The following is a 15,792-nucleotide window of genomic DNA, read 5'->3' as shown; positions in this document are numbered from 1 at the left end:
CTCTTCATAGGCGGCGCTCTACAACTTCCGGGAGATTCCCTTCCAGAAACGTGCTGAACAGCGTTGGCTGTATCGAAGCGTGTATCAGTAAACATTTTAAAAGACCAATCAAACCAGAAACTAATAAGTGGACGGTTTTTAACTATCCTGATTTTTTAATGTAAAATGGCGAAATGGGGAGAGGGAGACCCTCGCTGGATTGTAGAAGAACGGCCAGACGGTACAAATGTAAATAATTGGCACTGGTAAGTTAGCGAGCGGGTTGATGTGTACTGACAGTGCAGATACGGATATTGATAATTTCCCCTCATGAATCATGCCTTTGAGTCTTATTATTTCGGTTCTTGGAAGTACTAGGACCGAGAAATTTTAAAACTTTGAAAAGTTGATCCAAAAAATAAAAAGTTTTAGATCTACTAAAGAATTGAATCCTTGCAGATTTGTTTATTTTCTGTTCTACTATTCAGTTATGATGGATTTCGTCATTCTACTTTTAATTTACAAAGGCAATGATCCCTTATGTGACTGTTCATTCGTGTTTTTGCTTTAAAAAGTCCTGATTCCGATATTTTGATTGTAACAATATCTTTTTTTCCCTTGATAATCTAAAATCTAAATAAAATAAGATTCTCATGCTACAGTTTTTGCTGTTGTCGTTTATAACGACAATACTGGTTGCTAGGTTAACCAAGCACTGTATAACACAACAGAATGAATATATCCCAATTATATTGAAGTTCTCTTCTAAGCCTGATATAGGCCCCTATACATGTGCAATTGTTTTTTATAGGACTGAGAAGAATGCGACAAATTGGTCAAAGGACAAGTTGAAAGAACTGTTAAATGGTTTAATAGTTGAAGACGAAGAATGTAAGTTTTCAAGATGGAAAAGTAACGTACCACTTCACAAATGTTTCTTGTATCAGAAACATTGCTCTTCTAATCCAAGGTTCAGAGCATCAAAATGATCCATAGACCAGGGATAAATATGACAAATGCACAAGTTTCATTTGTCAGAAGGGTTCTAGCTATCTGTCCATGATTTCATTTTGTCTTGGTTGCAGACCTATACTCAGAGTTCTACCCTATATAAAAAAAATAAATACTAGTGACCTGTGTAAGGGTCAGAATTCAGGGAATGTTTTATATATTTAACAACAGTGCAATAGTTATGAATCATACATGGGTAGAAAGATAAAACATTTTACTTTTAACTTGCTCGTGTGTCAAAGCATTTAGATATTGTAAACTAAGTATTTCCACTCTAATTTCGAGCATATTTATAATGGCCACCACTATGCGGAATTTCTGTAGACTTGTAAACCTGTAAACCTACAAAAAAGTAAATTCAGGCGAGATGGATGGGAACAGAAGATAACAATCAGCCACGGATAGATAGTCAGAACTTTCGGACTAGAGTTACATAAGCAAACAGAAAAAGGATAGAAATACCAGAACATCAACAACTGTACTATAATCACTTTGATATTACTTCCAATTCATTAATGGAGCTAAGGATACTAGTTAATTTTCATGTTTAACTGGGAAACAAAAACAAATGTTGTAAAAGTTAAAGACATTAGTGCTTAATCTACTATGCCAACATCAATAAGTTTTGTATTTTTTCAGACAAGTCCAGAACACCATGTCCAAAACTATGACGAGTCAGAATCTCATTACTAAGAGAGATAGTGGCTCCTCAAAATATAAGTGAAAAACATAAGTCCAGTACTTAAATATCTGAGTCCCAAATATCATTGCAACATGCCCCTATATTAGTATTAGTTCTCAGCTATGCCCATGAAATATCACAATGAAACAAAATGCTGCAAAAATCTAAAAAAAAAAAGTGAAACAGTTACCCTGGTAAATTTTGTTAGTAATGCTATCTTTATTCCCACTGTAAATAGATATGTGGAAATTTAGGTATTGATGTAATCCGCTTAGACAACAAAATATGATATCTCCTTGTTATAACAGACAGTAATATTGGTATAGGAGTGATTTCCCTATATCTTGAGCAGCCGTCAAAATAAGGAATAAAATACTCTGTTCTAGAATGGAAAAAAACACTCATTTCTTAATTTGTTTTTCTTCTTTTTAATCCAAATTTTTTAAACTTACATACGAATTAAACTCTACATGTGTTGTAATGTCACATCTGAGAATATCAGCTGAAATGATATGACACATTCTGAACACAAATAGGATTTTTAAAAAAAATAGTTTCTAACAGTGACAAGGAAGTCTCCAATCACTGCGCATGTTTGTTGGATAGGGTTATCTCCCATGGGAATGCAGGATACATACATCTATGAAGAATTGAGAGCAATATGTAGTTTATGTAAAGATAATTTGTGAGATTAGAGGGAAGTACATGTTTCTAGATGTTGTGATCAAATATTCCTGTAGATTTTTTGTTTGCTGTGGTGATGTGATAGCTTTAACTACAATAAATTGATTGTAAAAATATGCATTCAACTGAATTTTTTTTATATGATAACACTGTTAATAGGTTTGAATTCCAGGAAGTCAAAGTCAAAGCTAATATTTCCATCAATAAGAAATTAACCATTATACAATTCATGTTTTCTTAATTTTTTAGTTTGCGTTTATGTTTGTATAATCATATAAGCTCTCCAATATTAAATGTGATGTTTATGTGATTTATACTGTCTATACAAGATGTGAAAAGGTGCACAACAACTGCTTGTCTTTGCAGATTTCTGTGAAATAAAATCCTTGACAACATTAGATGGGGAAGCTACAGCAAATAACAGAAAAGGAAAATTGATATTTTTTTATGAATGGACCATTGCAGGCGAGTGGTCAGGTGAGTTACATATGTATATATTGTAAACCTTCTGTCAATCCAAGCAAACTTGAATAAATACTATTTAACCTTTGTGAATTCTATGAAATTATGTCTGAAAATTAATGAAGAGTTTGAACTATCACAGTTTGTATCACCTGAAATCATGACAAAGTGTTGAAAACGTCTTGGCAGTGCAGGAAACTCCCAATTGCAAATGGTGTGTTTGGGGTAACGAAAATATTACAGATTCATGTTCGTTAAAATCATCTTGTCTACATGTGCATATCTATGAGTCTTACAATGATTTATTTGACATAATAAAAAGGGATATTGTTGGTGTGGTTATCTAATCAAAATGTTAAGTGAAACACAGTTGCTTGTGCCTACATTCTGCGCTCTGTATACCAGAGTTGAATCTTCCAATCGTGTAAGCTGGTCCACGATGTGACAGAAAACTTACTGAATCAATGCTGTGTATGATTTGGTAGTATCACTGTCAAGTATCAATAGGCATATGTACAATCCCATGATATGTTTGAATGTTTAAAACACATCTTTGTTTTACAGGGAAGCTAAAAGATGGTGTCAAGAACCATAAAGGAAAGTTTGAAATTCCAAATCTTAGTGAAGAAAATGAAGCAGATGAAGTGAATGTAAGTACTATACTGTAAGGCTATAGAAAATAACTGCTAACTGAATGCAATCATGTTTTAGTTAAGACCTAAACTATATTTAAATGTTACTTCATTACTTGAGACTTCAGAGAAGTTCAGAACTGTTGATTTGCACTGAAGGTACATACCATGCTGTAATAAACATTTAGCTCAATTTTCTAATTAAGTAAGACTGAAAGATACGATATCTTTTGTGGTACATAAAAGTCTAGATGATGGAAACAAACTCATAAACAAATTTGATTTGTATTGATAGCATAGTATAACATCACAAAGTTCTCTGCTTGATTGGACTTAAATTAGGTTAAAATGAAGGAATGATAATTCTCAATTCACCACTTTTGATGAGGGTGTCTATTCATTTATTTATTTGGTTGACATTGTACAAAAAGAGATGTCTTTTAACTTTGTTTCAGTTTGAAGTTACAATAGACAAAACTACAGATGAATCATTTAAAGTGAAAGAAATGATGAGAAAGAAAGGCCAGGAATTAGTTCGGACACAAGTTGCAAAATACATGAAAGAACTAAAAGAAGGTAATTTTGTATAAAAAAAAGTATATTCAGTGTAATGAATGAAAAAAAATTCTTTCCTCTCCAAAAAGAATGAAGAAGTAAAGTATATATATATATATATGGAGGTTAGCATGATCACAAGTTATCTAAGAGGTTGTATATCATGTGTGATTATTACTTGTATGTATGATTATACATATTTAAAACATGATCTAATTTTGTATGCATTTTTGGACCATCAATGGAAATCACTGTCCACACAAAAATTAGTTTGAAATACTTCCATATACTGTTATGTTTACGGACATGGGTTGTGTTGTCACCAGTTGTAGGTCACCTTGACATAGCTCTTGGCCTGTTCAGAACAACAGAAGAAAATGTTGTGTGGAATTTCTCTTTGAAATCTATGATTAGCAAAACATTTAATGCTGTTGCCTCTTGCTATTTCTTAGTGACATGTCTGAATAAATTTTATCAACTAATTCAATATGGCAGTAGATGCTTGTGAAAACTAGTTCTGTGGTTACATGCATGACATGATTTTCTCTGATTAGCATGAAGACTTTGTGATTCTGTCAAGGTGAAAAAAGAAAAAATGATTCTCTCATGTTAAAATTTCTTTGAAAATTTGAATGAATTATCTTACATCAAAAAACCTTGTTATCAGTTATTACCACTGATCCTGGTGTTTTATAGTGCCATATTTCATATCTTCATGTTCAGAGTAAAATGTATTGAATCTTATAAGAATCAAGTTATTCAATTTACATTTTTGGTTTTTTTTAGAGTATGGAAAAGGAATTGTTCTTCCCACTAAAGGGAGTTCTACAGTGACTGCCACTGAAAAGAAACAGGCTGAGGTAAGTTTTACTGTAATAATTGCTTGCTATCTATACTAAAATTTCAAATGCTCGTTGTAAGACTAAACAGTTGTTTTTTTTCTATAAAATGCTTTTGTTGAAAATTAAAATATCTATGTAGACAGCTATACTGCAGCTTTAATTCGTATACTTGTCAATTTCAGAACAAAATGCGACAAGAAATGAACAAAATGATAATAAACAAGTCCAATGACAACGTTGGTGTAAGGATCCACACAAAAAAACTCACAGAAAAGGAAGAATTCAGATGTCGTGCAGAGGATTTATACAGGGCACTGACAGATAAGGAGGTAAGATATAGGGCACTTGACAGAAGAGGGGGGTAAGATATGGGGTGCTGAAATAACGATGTAAGACAAGACACTGACAGATAACCAGGTAAGATACAGGGCACTGATAGATAAGGGGGTAAGATACAGGGCACTGATAGATAAGGGGGTAAGATACAGGGCACTGATAGATAACAAGGCAAGATACAGGGCACTGATAGATAAGGGGATACAATTTCAGTTGTTGTATATTGGACTTAAACAAGGCACTGATAGATAGAGAGGCAAGTATATAGGGCACTGGCAGAAAGGGAGATAAAAGTTCAAATGTTGTGTATAGGACTCTCACAAACCGCTGACAGACAGAGAACTTATACAGAACACTGACAGATAGAGAACTTATACAGAACACTGACAGATAAAGGGTGTGAAATTTCAACAGTTTTATGATCTTGATTTAAAGTATAAAACGTAAAATATTGTTGCAGTACAGAGTATAATGTCTTGGTCATACCAGATATATTTACATGTTGTTGGACTTGTCACTGATTCGTCTACATTGATTTCTCTTCAGATGGTGCAAGCTTTTACCTGTGGTCCTGTGTCGATGGAAGTGGAGAAGGGAGGACGATTCTCACTTCTCAATGGCAATATAACTGGAGAATTTTTGGAATTGGTGAGTTAAATACTTTAGTGAAAGTTAGTATGATAGCTAGTATGGTAGGCAGCTACACAATATCTATTTTTATTTCTGTTGAAAAATGTATACATGTACATTGCTGATCAATAAACATATAGTATTCTTTTATGTCAAGAGCATTTTATGTTCTTCTGTTTATTAATATCGTCATTGAATTAAATTTGGAAAATTTTACTGTTGTGTTTGTATTGTCATTTAGATATTGTGAACAGCTAAGCTATGACATATAACTATATCATCGATTTGAATTTTATCTTTTAAAATCATTTAATCACTGTCATGATTGAATTATTCTTTAATTGTAGGTTCAACCAACAAAAATTGTTCAAAGGTGGAGGGTGAAAAGTTGGCCAGAGGAACATTATTCAGTAGTTACCTTCGACCTGGTGGAAAAAGAGGACTGTACAGTGTTAAATATAACACAAACAGGTGTCCCAGACACCGAATTAGAAAAAACTCGTGAAGGGTGGAAATTGAACTATTGGAACAGAATCAAACAAATATTTGGATTTGGTTCAAATATATTTTGTTGATGATAGATTTTCTTAAATGTGATGATGTTGTAAGTAAATACCTAGGAAATGATTTTCCTGACAGGTTATCCAGGAATGTACTAAGTGACCCTGACAAGCTATTTGATCTCTTAACGACTTAACAAAAGTTTGGTGTCCGCAGCTCTGAGGGATTACTCAGAATTGGAAAAGATGTATCTGGCTGCATGTCGTTCCAATAGCCAACATCTTCAGAAGGTATCAATGAATGAAGTAAGGAATATTGGAGCAGTAAACCTTGTCATCTGCTCACCCCAATTTTTCAATATAAAACCTTATGACATGAAATGCATTTTATACAGGTTCATGAAGCAACCAGGACACAACTATGGGTACACAAGCGCATTGAATCCATACAGCATTGCTTTCCTTAAAATTAACCTATTGCATTTGTTTTCATATCGGACTGAAATATTTTAAGATTTTGTCTTTTAAGGACAAAACTAGTGGGAAAACCTGGATGTAATGAATGTGAATTTTGAATGTCTAGTATTTTATGAATACTAGAATAGATACCTTCATGTAATTTATACAAACTTTTGAATGTCTAGTATTTTATGAATACTAAAATAGATACCTTCATGTAATTTATACAAACTTTTGAATGTCTAGTATTTTATAATTTTTTTCTCATGTGGCTGCTGTCTTTTCCCTTGCTACATCACGTTTGTTTACATGTGATGAACTGGGATACAAACAATTATTACCTTAACACTTCTCATGAATATCATTGATTGAACACCAAGGATAATTTTCCATAAGATATTCAAGTCATTGGTTGACTGGCTTCACTTTACTTTTGATTTTGATGGAACTTTTTACCAGTTTTCATTACACAAATACCCTGATACCCTGGTATGGGGTCGTACATGTGGAGGTCAAGATTGCTGTTACTATAAATAAATGTTTATGCCGTCACTTGACATTGTTGTTTCCTTTCTTATGGTAATTAATTATATAACAATTAAAACAGCTGTTTGTTTAGACATTGCACAGTACGTTCTTATTTGAAGTTGATGTGGATTAGAATTGAAACTCGGAAAGGTTATGATTGCAGCATTGCAACTTATTTATAAGCTACCATTTTACACTACCATTCATTAAAAAGTATTGTTTTCTTAATTTCTTAATTGAAAATTATGTCTTGATATAGCTCTTGAACATCATCACCATTTTATTATATTGCATTAGCCAAATAGGCAGGTGGGTGGGGAGGAGCGTGGCTAGGGTTTAATACCAATTAGTACATGTATTAGCAAATTTTGATTTATTTGAATTTGATATATTATGGTATGGTGTTGTCCATCTGTCATAAACTTAAATTTGTCTGAAGATCTATAGTTTTCAACAGATCTTTTTCAAACTTTGTATGCTTAATTACCATGACATAAAGTTATCTTTTCCTGAACAGCGGTTTGATTGGACTTTATTTGATAGAGTTACTGCCCCTTGTTTTCATAATTTTCAATCTTGTCAGGAGATCTCATCCTAGTTTTCTACTGATTTCATTGAAATGTCATAGGCTTAATCACCATGACATAAGTTCTGTTTTCCTGAACAGCAGTTTGATTCAACAGTATTTAGAGGTCATTGTCCCTTGTTGTTTTCATACTGTTAATATTGTATGGTTATCATCTGTCTCGGTTTTCAATTAATTATTTCAAAACTTGAAAGGCTTAAGACATGAATTAGTATTTTCATACAGAGCAGTTTGATTCAACAATTTTTGAAAGATTTATCGCCCTTTGTTTTTTTCCAAGCATCTTAATTTTGTATGAGATCTCTAGTTTTGCACAAACTTTCTCTAAAACTCGGCTTTATAACTATTACATGAAATGATGCTTTCCTTGTTGGCTCTGTGATTTTACAATCATGGAAAGATTTATTCCCTTTATTTCAATTTTTTTCATCTTGTCAAGGTATCATCTCCGTCAGTCAAACATTTTCTTTGAGAATAGGTAGGACTGTGAACGTTTTTTATTCTTGTGACATTTTGATTCAACAGTATTTCCTTCCGTTTTCCAACCAATCTCTTTGAGAACTTTATCATTAAAATATATAGAACTGTTTTTCCATTTTGACATACCTTTTTGATACAACAAATCATGAGTACTTTTTCAGGACATGATGGGCAGTTCCAACCTGCATTACTCAAGTGAATCACTGTGTTTGATTTATACTACTGGTTAAACTGTGTGAACTACTCACAATGGTTAATATGGCTGTTGATGGCCATCTAGAATATAATATCATGCTCAAAATGTTACATGTAAAACAATGTTGAATATTTCCATGCAGGTTAATGGAAATCCTTTATGAATTCTGATGAAATAGTAGTAACAAAGGGATTTAAAGACAGATGGGACAGAGAAAAAGTGATATAAAAGGACATTGTCTAATGATGGTAGATTAACAAAGTGTTGACTGGACTGAAAAGCTCATTACAGTCAAATGTCCGTATCTAAAAGTCTGCAGGACCATGGGAAATTTTAAAGTTATCCAAGTATTCAATTTAAGTAAGTTTGAACGTTTAGTGTGAACTTTGGCCAGGGCCAACAAAATACAATTATACAAGGTCTTTGAGTAATATGACTTCAAGTTAACAAGCTTCATCTGTATATGATAGAAGGCTAAAAATCTTTTTCTTCATGACTGTGAATGTACATCTTAATCAATATCATTTATTCTTGCAAACTTACTCATAAGACAGAACAAGAATACCTACAGAGCTAAACATTATCTGATTACTTTTTTCTTAATACAATATTAAACCTTCCATGCAGATAAAACAAAACTCAAATATTAAAATACTGATGACTTTTTAATCATTTGTTCAAAAAGATGTCATTATTTCTATATGAATTATCAGCACATTAAGTATGGAAGCAAGTTCGGTGACAGTCATAAATAAAAACACAAAATATCATACATATACAGAATGCATTTTGGTCAAGGATCAAATTTCTTTGGTACATAACATACATACCACATAGAACAAATTTCTCTGCTCACAACATCACAATACTAATGAATAGCTGTATTCAGATGTCGGAAGAGCTCCACACATCACACATCTATCTAGAAGTCACCAGATTTTGACAAGCCATGACAAGGGATACTGGTCCAATACTTTTAAGAAGCTTCAAAACAAAATGTCCTCCACGTGTAATCTGATTAAACTGACAATAAGCCTAAAGCACAAAGATCAGTGATCAGATGATTGATTCAGTGTAAAATTTCAAAAGTCATGGTAAAATTTACAATTACACATTCAACAGACTGATTACAGGATTATTTTCCTTGATAAACCAGATGCTTTCTCATGGCAAGTCATATTGCTTCTCTGAACACAAACAGATGTGAACCAGTATGGAGCCAAAAAGATATGAACCACTTGGTGGTAGGATGTGAAAATCATGGGCAGCACTGATTATGGACTATGTCATGCAATGAAACATTCAAAAACGAGATCTGGAGAGTGCACAATCATAGCAAAATATAACAATCACATTCTGATACTGTACATGTAAAGCAGTATCATATTTTTATGTTATGTGTACTTGCTTTCAGATAATATTCTATTCATCACAGTGTTACTTTATAACATAGTATTCTCCTGCAATAAGACAACATATAACCTCAGATTCCAGGCCAGGGCTCATTACAGAACAATGAAACAGCATCTTCTGTATAACACATGGATGGGTTTATTATCAAACATTAGCTTTAATTGCAAGATAAATACAGCAGGTATCTTCTATTTACCGTAACATCTTTCAGAAACATCTCACAAAATGCAGTATTGTAACAGATTATGCAGCAAAAGTAATTACTAACAACAGAACAGCTTATCCCATTCATTTGTATTTGTCTTGAACAGGTGATGACAACCTCATCAAAAAGTTTGACTAGAAAGAGCACTTAGTAAATGTAAGCTCAAGGAAGATTACAGACACCAACCTTTTCACTGATTCCCGACAAAAATCAAAAAGTCTGTTCAATATCGGAACTTTCTATAGATAAATTTTTTAAAATACATGCATGTTTCAAGTCAACAAAAGTAAAAAAAAAATCCAATCAATTTCAGAACTTTCCATACATATATTTTTAAATACAAATATGCTTTGAAATCGACAAAAATAAAAAGCCCAATCAGTATCAGAACTTTCTACACAAATGCCGCTTTAGAAAATTTAGGAAAAACTGTAATAGCCAATCATCCTTCTGGACTTGAGAGTTTTTTAGGAAAATTTTCTGAAACAATTATTACAGTTGAAAGAAGACGTCAAAATAATTCAATATCAATATTTATTGGTGAGTTATTTTTGATGATTTATCATCCTTCCCAATCAGGAAGGTGTTATATGCAGTAATTAATTTGTCAATGAATCCATATATCAAAGTAAGGATTTGTGACTTGGTTGAATAGGGAACAAGTTTATTAGTAGGCTGAAATTCAGTGAATACATTTCATTGTTTCAGAAAAATCTTGTAAACATTATAAATATCGTCTGGTACAGGGCACTTGATATTTCATTGGAGGTCAAATTCAAAGGTCACATAATTTTCCAGTGTGGGTGTAACAGTCCAAACTTGTTTATTTTCATTCTTTACCATCTTCATTGACTCCTCTGATACTGAAGGAGGAAGAAGTTTACTTTGTTTTCTCAACCTTGGGTAATGTAAATACAATGTCAGGTTTGGAATACCTTTGACTGGACTTGTTAGAAAAAAAATCACACCAACAAACCTCTTGCCATTTGATCAACAAATTCAGCAAAACTGGTTGAACTTTCTTGGATGCCATAAATGAAAGAAGTGTGATTGGTCCAATTAAAGTGAAATTAATTGAAAATGAAAATTTACTTTATACTTAAATATCTATTGGGAAGTCAATTAAATGGCAGTCAAAGTAACAGATGTAGATCTAATTTCAATTTCAATCACTTAATAATACTGCTAAAAGGATTAATCTCAAGTCTGACTGAAATTAAAATGTTAAACATATGATTCACCCATTAAATACTCACGCCTGATTACATCATCAGAGAAACAAAAAAATAAATGCTGGAAATTTACCTAGAAATACATAGCAAATGGCTCAGTGACAAACACTTATAGCTGGTGGTAAATCACAACCTTGAATCACAAACTCTAGCTGATAAGCCTGGCAGTGTATGCTTTACAAATCTAATAGTGACTTTTGAGGACAGTCAATTCACACCAACTCACGCCCACTAACAAAAACACTTGATCTCACTAACAATTCAAACACATCTCAAGTAATAGTTGCTGACATCACATAATGCTAAGCTCAGAGTTAAGCCTACTGATTCACTAGTAAACATACTTCTCCATTGGGAGAAAAAAATAGCTTAACATAGCATCTTCATTAAAAAGAAAACAATAATCATAGCTTCGTATACTAAACAACAGCACACTGTAATGCTATGAGGATAGTAAGAAAGACTTCAACAATTGGCCCTATAGTTACTTCAATGCTTTTCCATAAGAACAAATTATATGCTCTATATGCTTGGCAACGTAGTCCACAATGGTTGGCCGCTCTCGCGACCGGGGCATTTCATCACTGGAACTTTGTCGAGACTCACCACTAGAGTGTTCTTGACTGTCATTACGACAGTGACTAGAAGGGCCAGGCTCTGGTTCATCACTCTCCTTTATTGTCTCGTCCTTAGACTGAACCTCATTTTCCCCAGATTTCTCTTCTGGAACCTTGGTCTCCTCTGTTTCCAATGTAGTTTCTACACTAGTTTTTTTGTCAGTGTTGGATTGGCCTTCAACCTCTGACTTACTGTCCACACCGGGTTTGTCATCCTCTGCCGGGATCACAATCACCACATCAGAATCCTGGTCACTGTCTTCCTTAGTCGTGCTGCCCTCACAGCAGGACTCTGACATATCTTTCTCTGCTGAGTCCACTTGACTAGAATCTGACTTTGATTGGTCAGTACCCTCAGAGATGACATTTTGATTGGATGGTTTGCTCTCTACCTTATCATCACTTGGATCCTCTTTAGATGTAGCTGCTGTGGATTTCTCGGATTCAACTGCATTCTTAACCAATTCATCAGACACTTCACTGGATAATTTTTGTTTCTTTGCTGAGGTTTCACCTGAAAATGAAGAATTTTTTATTGTAACAAGAAAAGAGATATTTGATAGCTTTTAGCAGTAAGTACTAAAACTGTCACATTTACGTGTGGTCTTTCATTATCATCATTATGATCATAATATGATCATGAAAGTATATAAATTTTGAAGTGTTTGTTTATACAATTTTCTAACTCTGTTTTCTTACCTGATGCTTCTTCAGTTGTCTCCTCCTCCCCACTATCACCTGGTGAACCTGACCGCTTACGGGCCATAGGTCGCTGTGAGGTGTCAGCTGCACGTTGGTGCTGATGTTGACGACACACTTGGAGGATGTACTGTAGACTATCCACCAAGAGAGAGTTCAGCTGCTTTGGGGGCTGTACTGAGAATATCAGAAGCATGGTACGCAGGTCCTGGGAACAAAAGACCATTTTTTCACATGAATCACTTATTCCAATTGAATATTGTTACTTTTTGAATTTGTTTTTTTTTGTTTTTTTTTCCAGAAAAGTGTAATTTCTATAATCATCAAAAAGCACTAAAGCTTATCAATATATCTAATCGAATTATATTATCATTAGAGCATATACATTAACCCCTGTTAAAATGAAATTCACTTATGTTAACCTTCTTACAATAAAGTCAGGTGACATTGGTTACTTGATCTTCTTCATTGAATGTTATACGATAGAATGAAGAATAAAACATCCTCATGTCCCAGGGTATGGAATAAGAAGACTCTATAGGTTTTTTTAATGACATATAAACATAAATATCTGAATACCAACTTTAAATCATGTACTTTAAATTCTATGGTCAGAATCTGTTCCAAAACAATCCAAAAATATTTTAATTTCCATTTTGAAAATTTAAAAGAAAAAAAAAATTGGAAAATCTGCAAAATGGACAACCACAAATTTGTTTGGAAGTTAACCAAACAACTTTGCAAGGCTAAATTACCCATTACCTTCGGGGTTTCTAATGATGCAACATATCTGGAATCATGAAACTACTCTATGCAATTCATAGGATTTAGATAATGCCATACCTATCAATTGTACTTACCCCATTAATTCTATAGCAAATATTCAGGAAATCTCTCTCTGATCTGATATTCTCTGCAGCAGCTTTTTCAGCTGTCACTGATGCCACTAGACTGTCTAAAAGTGACCTCCCTTGATCGTTTAATACTTGTTGGAACACCTGAAACAAAGTACGAAAAATTCGAGGGTGAAAACGTTGAGAACATGGAATACATTAACAGCTTGGCCAGATAAGAACATCTTTCTAGGCTCAGTTTGTTTCTTGTTTTAACATTGCTGTTTTAACACAATTAAAAAAGGTTTAACAACAAACATAATATTTATGTTTCCTATAATGCAAACTCAGATTGTTTCTCAGCTCCCATACATTTGTAACACATCTGATGCAAGACCTTGAAAGCTTTTAACATATTTGACAAAAGCCTTTGAATGTGGTTAAAAGTATTGAATAAATACACTCAATAAAATTCCAAAGAATCAAAACATCAAAACCATTGACCTGTTCCTTAAACATTCATCATTCTCATTTGACCCCATGACATTCCCTCAAAGCAGGGCAGCAAAGTATTCCTATAATAGTGACCCTTTAGTCCATGCTCCAAAATGCAAACTTGTTCATATCATTTAACACTGGCATAATGAAGATGTGATTATAAATTAATGTTAATCAACAATCACTACTAGAGACACAAAAGAACATGCTACTTTTGCAGTCTAGAGAACTGTTGACAGAATAAATATACAAACCTTAGGAAAGAAATTGCACAGAAACTGGTAAATGTTGTGATTGCTGAGTGACAGTCGTTCATCCAGTAGCACTGAGTCTACATACTCAATAAATATGTTACTATTACACAGGATACTGATACAGTTTCTGTCCACCTGTAAACAAATCACCTACAGTTAATGTTGTTTAGAACTTACTTAAGTTATGGATATAGTAAATTCATAAGTAGCATTAGTAGTTCACATATCTAAGATTCAAAATACCATCTAGGTGGAACCTATGTAGTTATCTTTTTGTTATCACGTAAGTTTCCCAAATATTTTTTAAGTAAACTGAAAGTGTCAAAAATTTCATTTTCGTGTCTGTTTTAAAGTTTCTACATATGTAAAATATTGTTTTGCATATTCATAGTAATAGAATACTGGAGTGGTTTTTTGGCTTTTTTTTTTCTTTACTGATTATTTTGGAACCATGGAAAGTGAAATACACACCTCTGAATGATAAATCTCGTACCACAACTTGGCAAAGTATGGAGAGTGTAAAGGAACTCCTTCTATAGCAACCATTGCACCTGTAATTATACAAAATGTAGATTGTATAGCAGACATCCCTTAATCAACACAAGCAAGCCTTCATTAGGGATTAATTTACCTATGAAGTCAACATAAGCAAATGACAGATACTTTTCCAAATTGTCCCATTTAACTGGGAAATTTTACATGCTATTTATAGGGAATATTCAATTATTTATCATTTTTTATTGGTAGAAAATGTCGTGACATTTTAAGATGCATATAAATCACCGTTTCATTATGAATCGAAAGCCTAGAAAACCAGAAACAGATGTATTGGTCACCTACAGACAGGCTTTGAATATAAAAAACATAACTGTTTGAAACTTTCTTTCTGGCTACAAAACTCATACTTACTAAGATTGATAATTGCCTCATTGAGGCTCTGATGATTGACAGCAACACGACATAGAAGATCTACCAGGGCATGATAAGGAGAAAAGAAATCCAACAGTGCGTTGTCATATATATCATCCACTCCCTGAAACAGATAATCCTATTTCACTCAGGGTTGTTACAAGATTAATAAATTTTTGATGATTAGGCAGTCCAAGACAAAAGTAAATTAAATAGTGTACATCAATTGGTAACAAGAAAAATATGCACTACATACGTGATCTTTCTCAGCATATTTCACTCAAAATTTTGACAAATATTCAGGGAACAGTTCTAATACATGTAAATGTTCTTTTCTGAGTTAATTTTGAAGATGTTATTGTCATAAAATTTTACTTTTGTAGCTTCTATCTGGCTGGAGTGCAACATCATGTTGAACTGGGGTCGTGGTGGTCGGATATTGGACTTTGGACCTATCGGTTTCTGTCCTCTCCGAGGGAAATATGGACCCATTGTCACTGTGAATATAAAAGTATTTCAATACATAAAAGTATCCAAAAGTTCCCTACTAAAATCAGTCTACAACTTCGA

At 33.3% G+C, this 15,792-nt stretch overlaps 2 protein-coding genes across 2 annotated transcripts in view; one reads left to right on the top strand and one right to left on the bottom strand.

Annotated features, from left to right (window-relative positions):
• Nucleotides 1-55: 55 nt before the first annotated feature.
• On the top strand, nucleotides 56-7,324 carry LOC132558950 (activator of 90 kDa heat shock protein ATPase homolog 1-like). Its single transcript, XM_060223574.1, has 9 exons — nucleotides 56-245; nucleotides 791-870; nucleotides 2,723-2,833; nucleotides 3,383-3,468; nucleotides 3,906-4,026; nucleotides 4,792-4,865; nucleotides 5,030-5,176; nucleotides 5,730-5,831; nucleotides 6,161-7,324. The coding sequence occupies exons 1-9, from the start codon at nucleotides 166-168 to the stop codon at nucleotides 6,386-6,388; spliced, it is 1,029 nt and encodes a 342-aa protein (XP_060079557.1). The 5' UTR covers nucleotides 56-165; the 3' UTR covers nucleotides 6,389-7,324.
• A 1,905-nt stretch (nucleotides 7,325-9,229) lies between these two features.
• LOC132558938 (ubiquitin carboxyl-terminal hydrolase 34-like) overlaps nucleotides 9,230-15,792 on the bottom strand; it is a 46,832-nt gene continuing 40,269 nt past the window's right edge. Inside the window, 7 exon segments of the mRNA XM_060223558.1 lie at nucleotides 9,230-12,543; nucleotides 12,729-12,936; nucleotides 13,589-13,726; nucleotides 14,314-14,448; nucleotides 14,785-14,864; nucleotides 15,223-15,346; nucleotides 15,598-15,719. Of these exon segments, the coding sequence (XP_060079541.1) occupies nucleotides 11,897-12,543; nucleotides 12,729-12,936; nucleotides 13,589-13,726; nucleotides 14,314-14,448; nucleotides 14,785-14,864; nucleotides 15,223-15,346; nucleotides 15,598-15,719 (1,454 nt within the window). The 3' untranslated portion in view covers nucleotides 9,230-11,896.

This window comes from Ylistrum balloti, unplaced genomic scaffold, assembly GCF_031769215.1.
Source record: "Ylistrum balloti isolate Yb309-2 unplaced genomic scaffold, AGI_CSIRO_Ybal_v1 Utg370840, whole genome shotgun sequence".
NCBI lineage: Eukaryota > Metazoa > Mollusca > Bivalvia > Pectinida > Pectinidae > Ylistrum > Ylistrum balloti.
This window is presented reverse-complemented; position numbering and strand designations above follow the sequence as displayed.

Excerpts from the sequence above, each read along its gene's own strand:
- LOC132558950 (XM_060223574.1), top strand. The coding sequence starts at position 166 with ATGGCGAAATGGGGAGAGGGAGACCCTCGCTGGATTGTAGAAGAACGG. Across the intron at positions 3,469-3,905 it reads ATGAAGCAGATGAAGTGAAT|TTTGAAGTTACAATAGACAA; the intron begins GTAAGTACTATA and ends ACTTTGTTTCAG. Across the intron at positions 4,027-4,791 it reads CATGAAAGAACTAAAAGAAG|AGTATGGAAAAGGAATTGTT; the intron begins GTAATTTTGTAT and ends GGTTTTTTTTAG.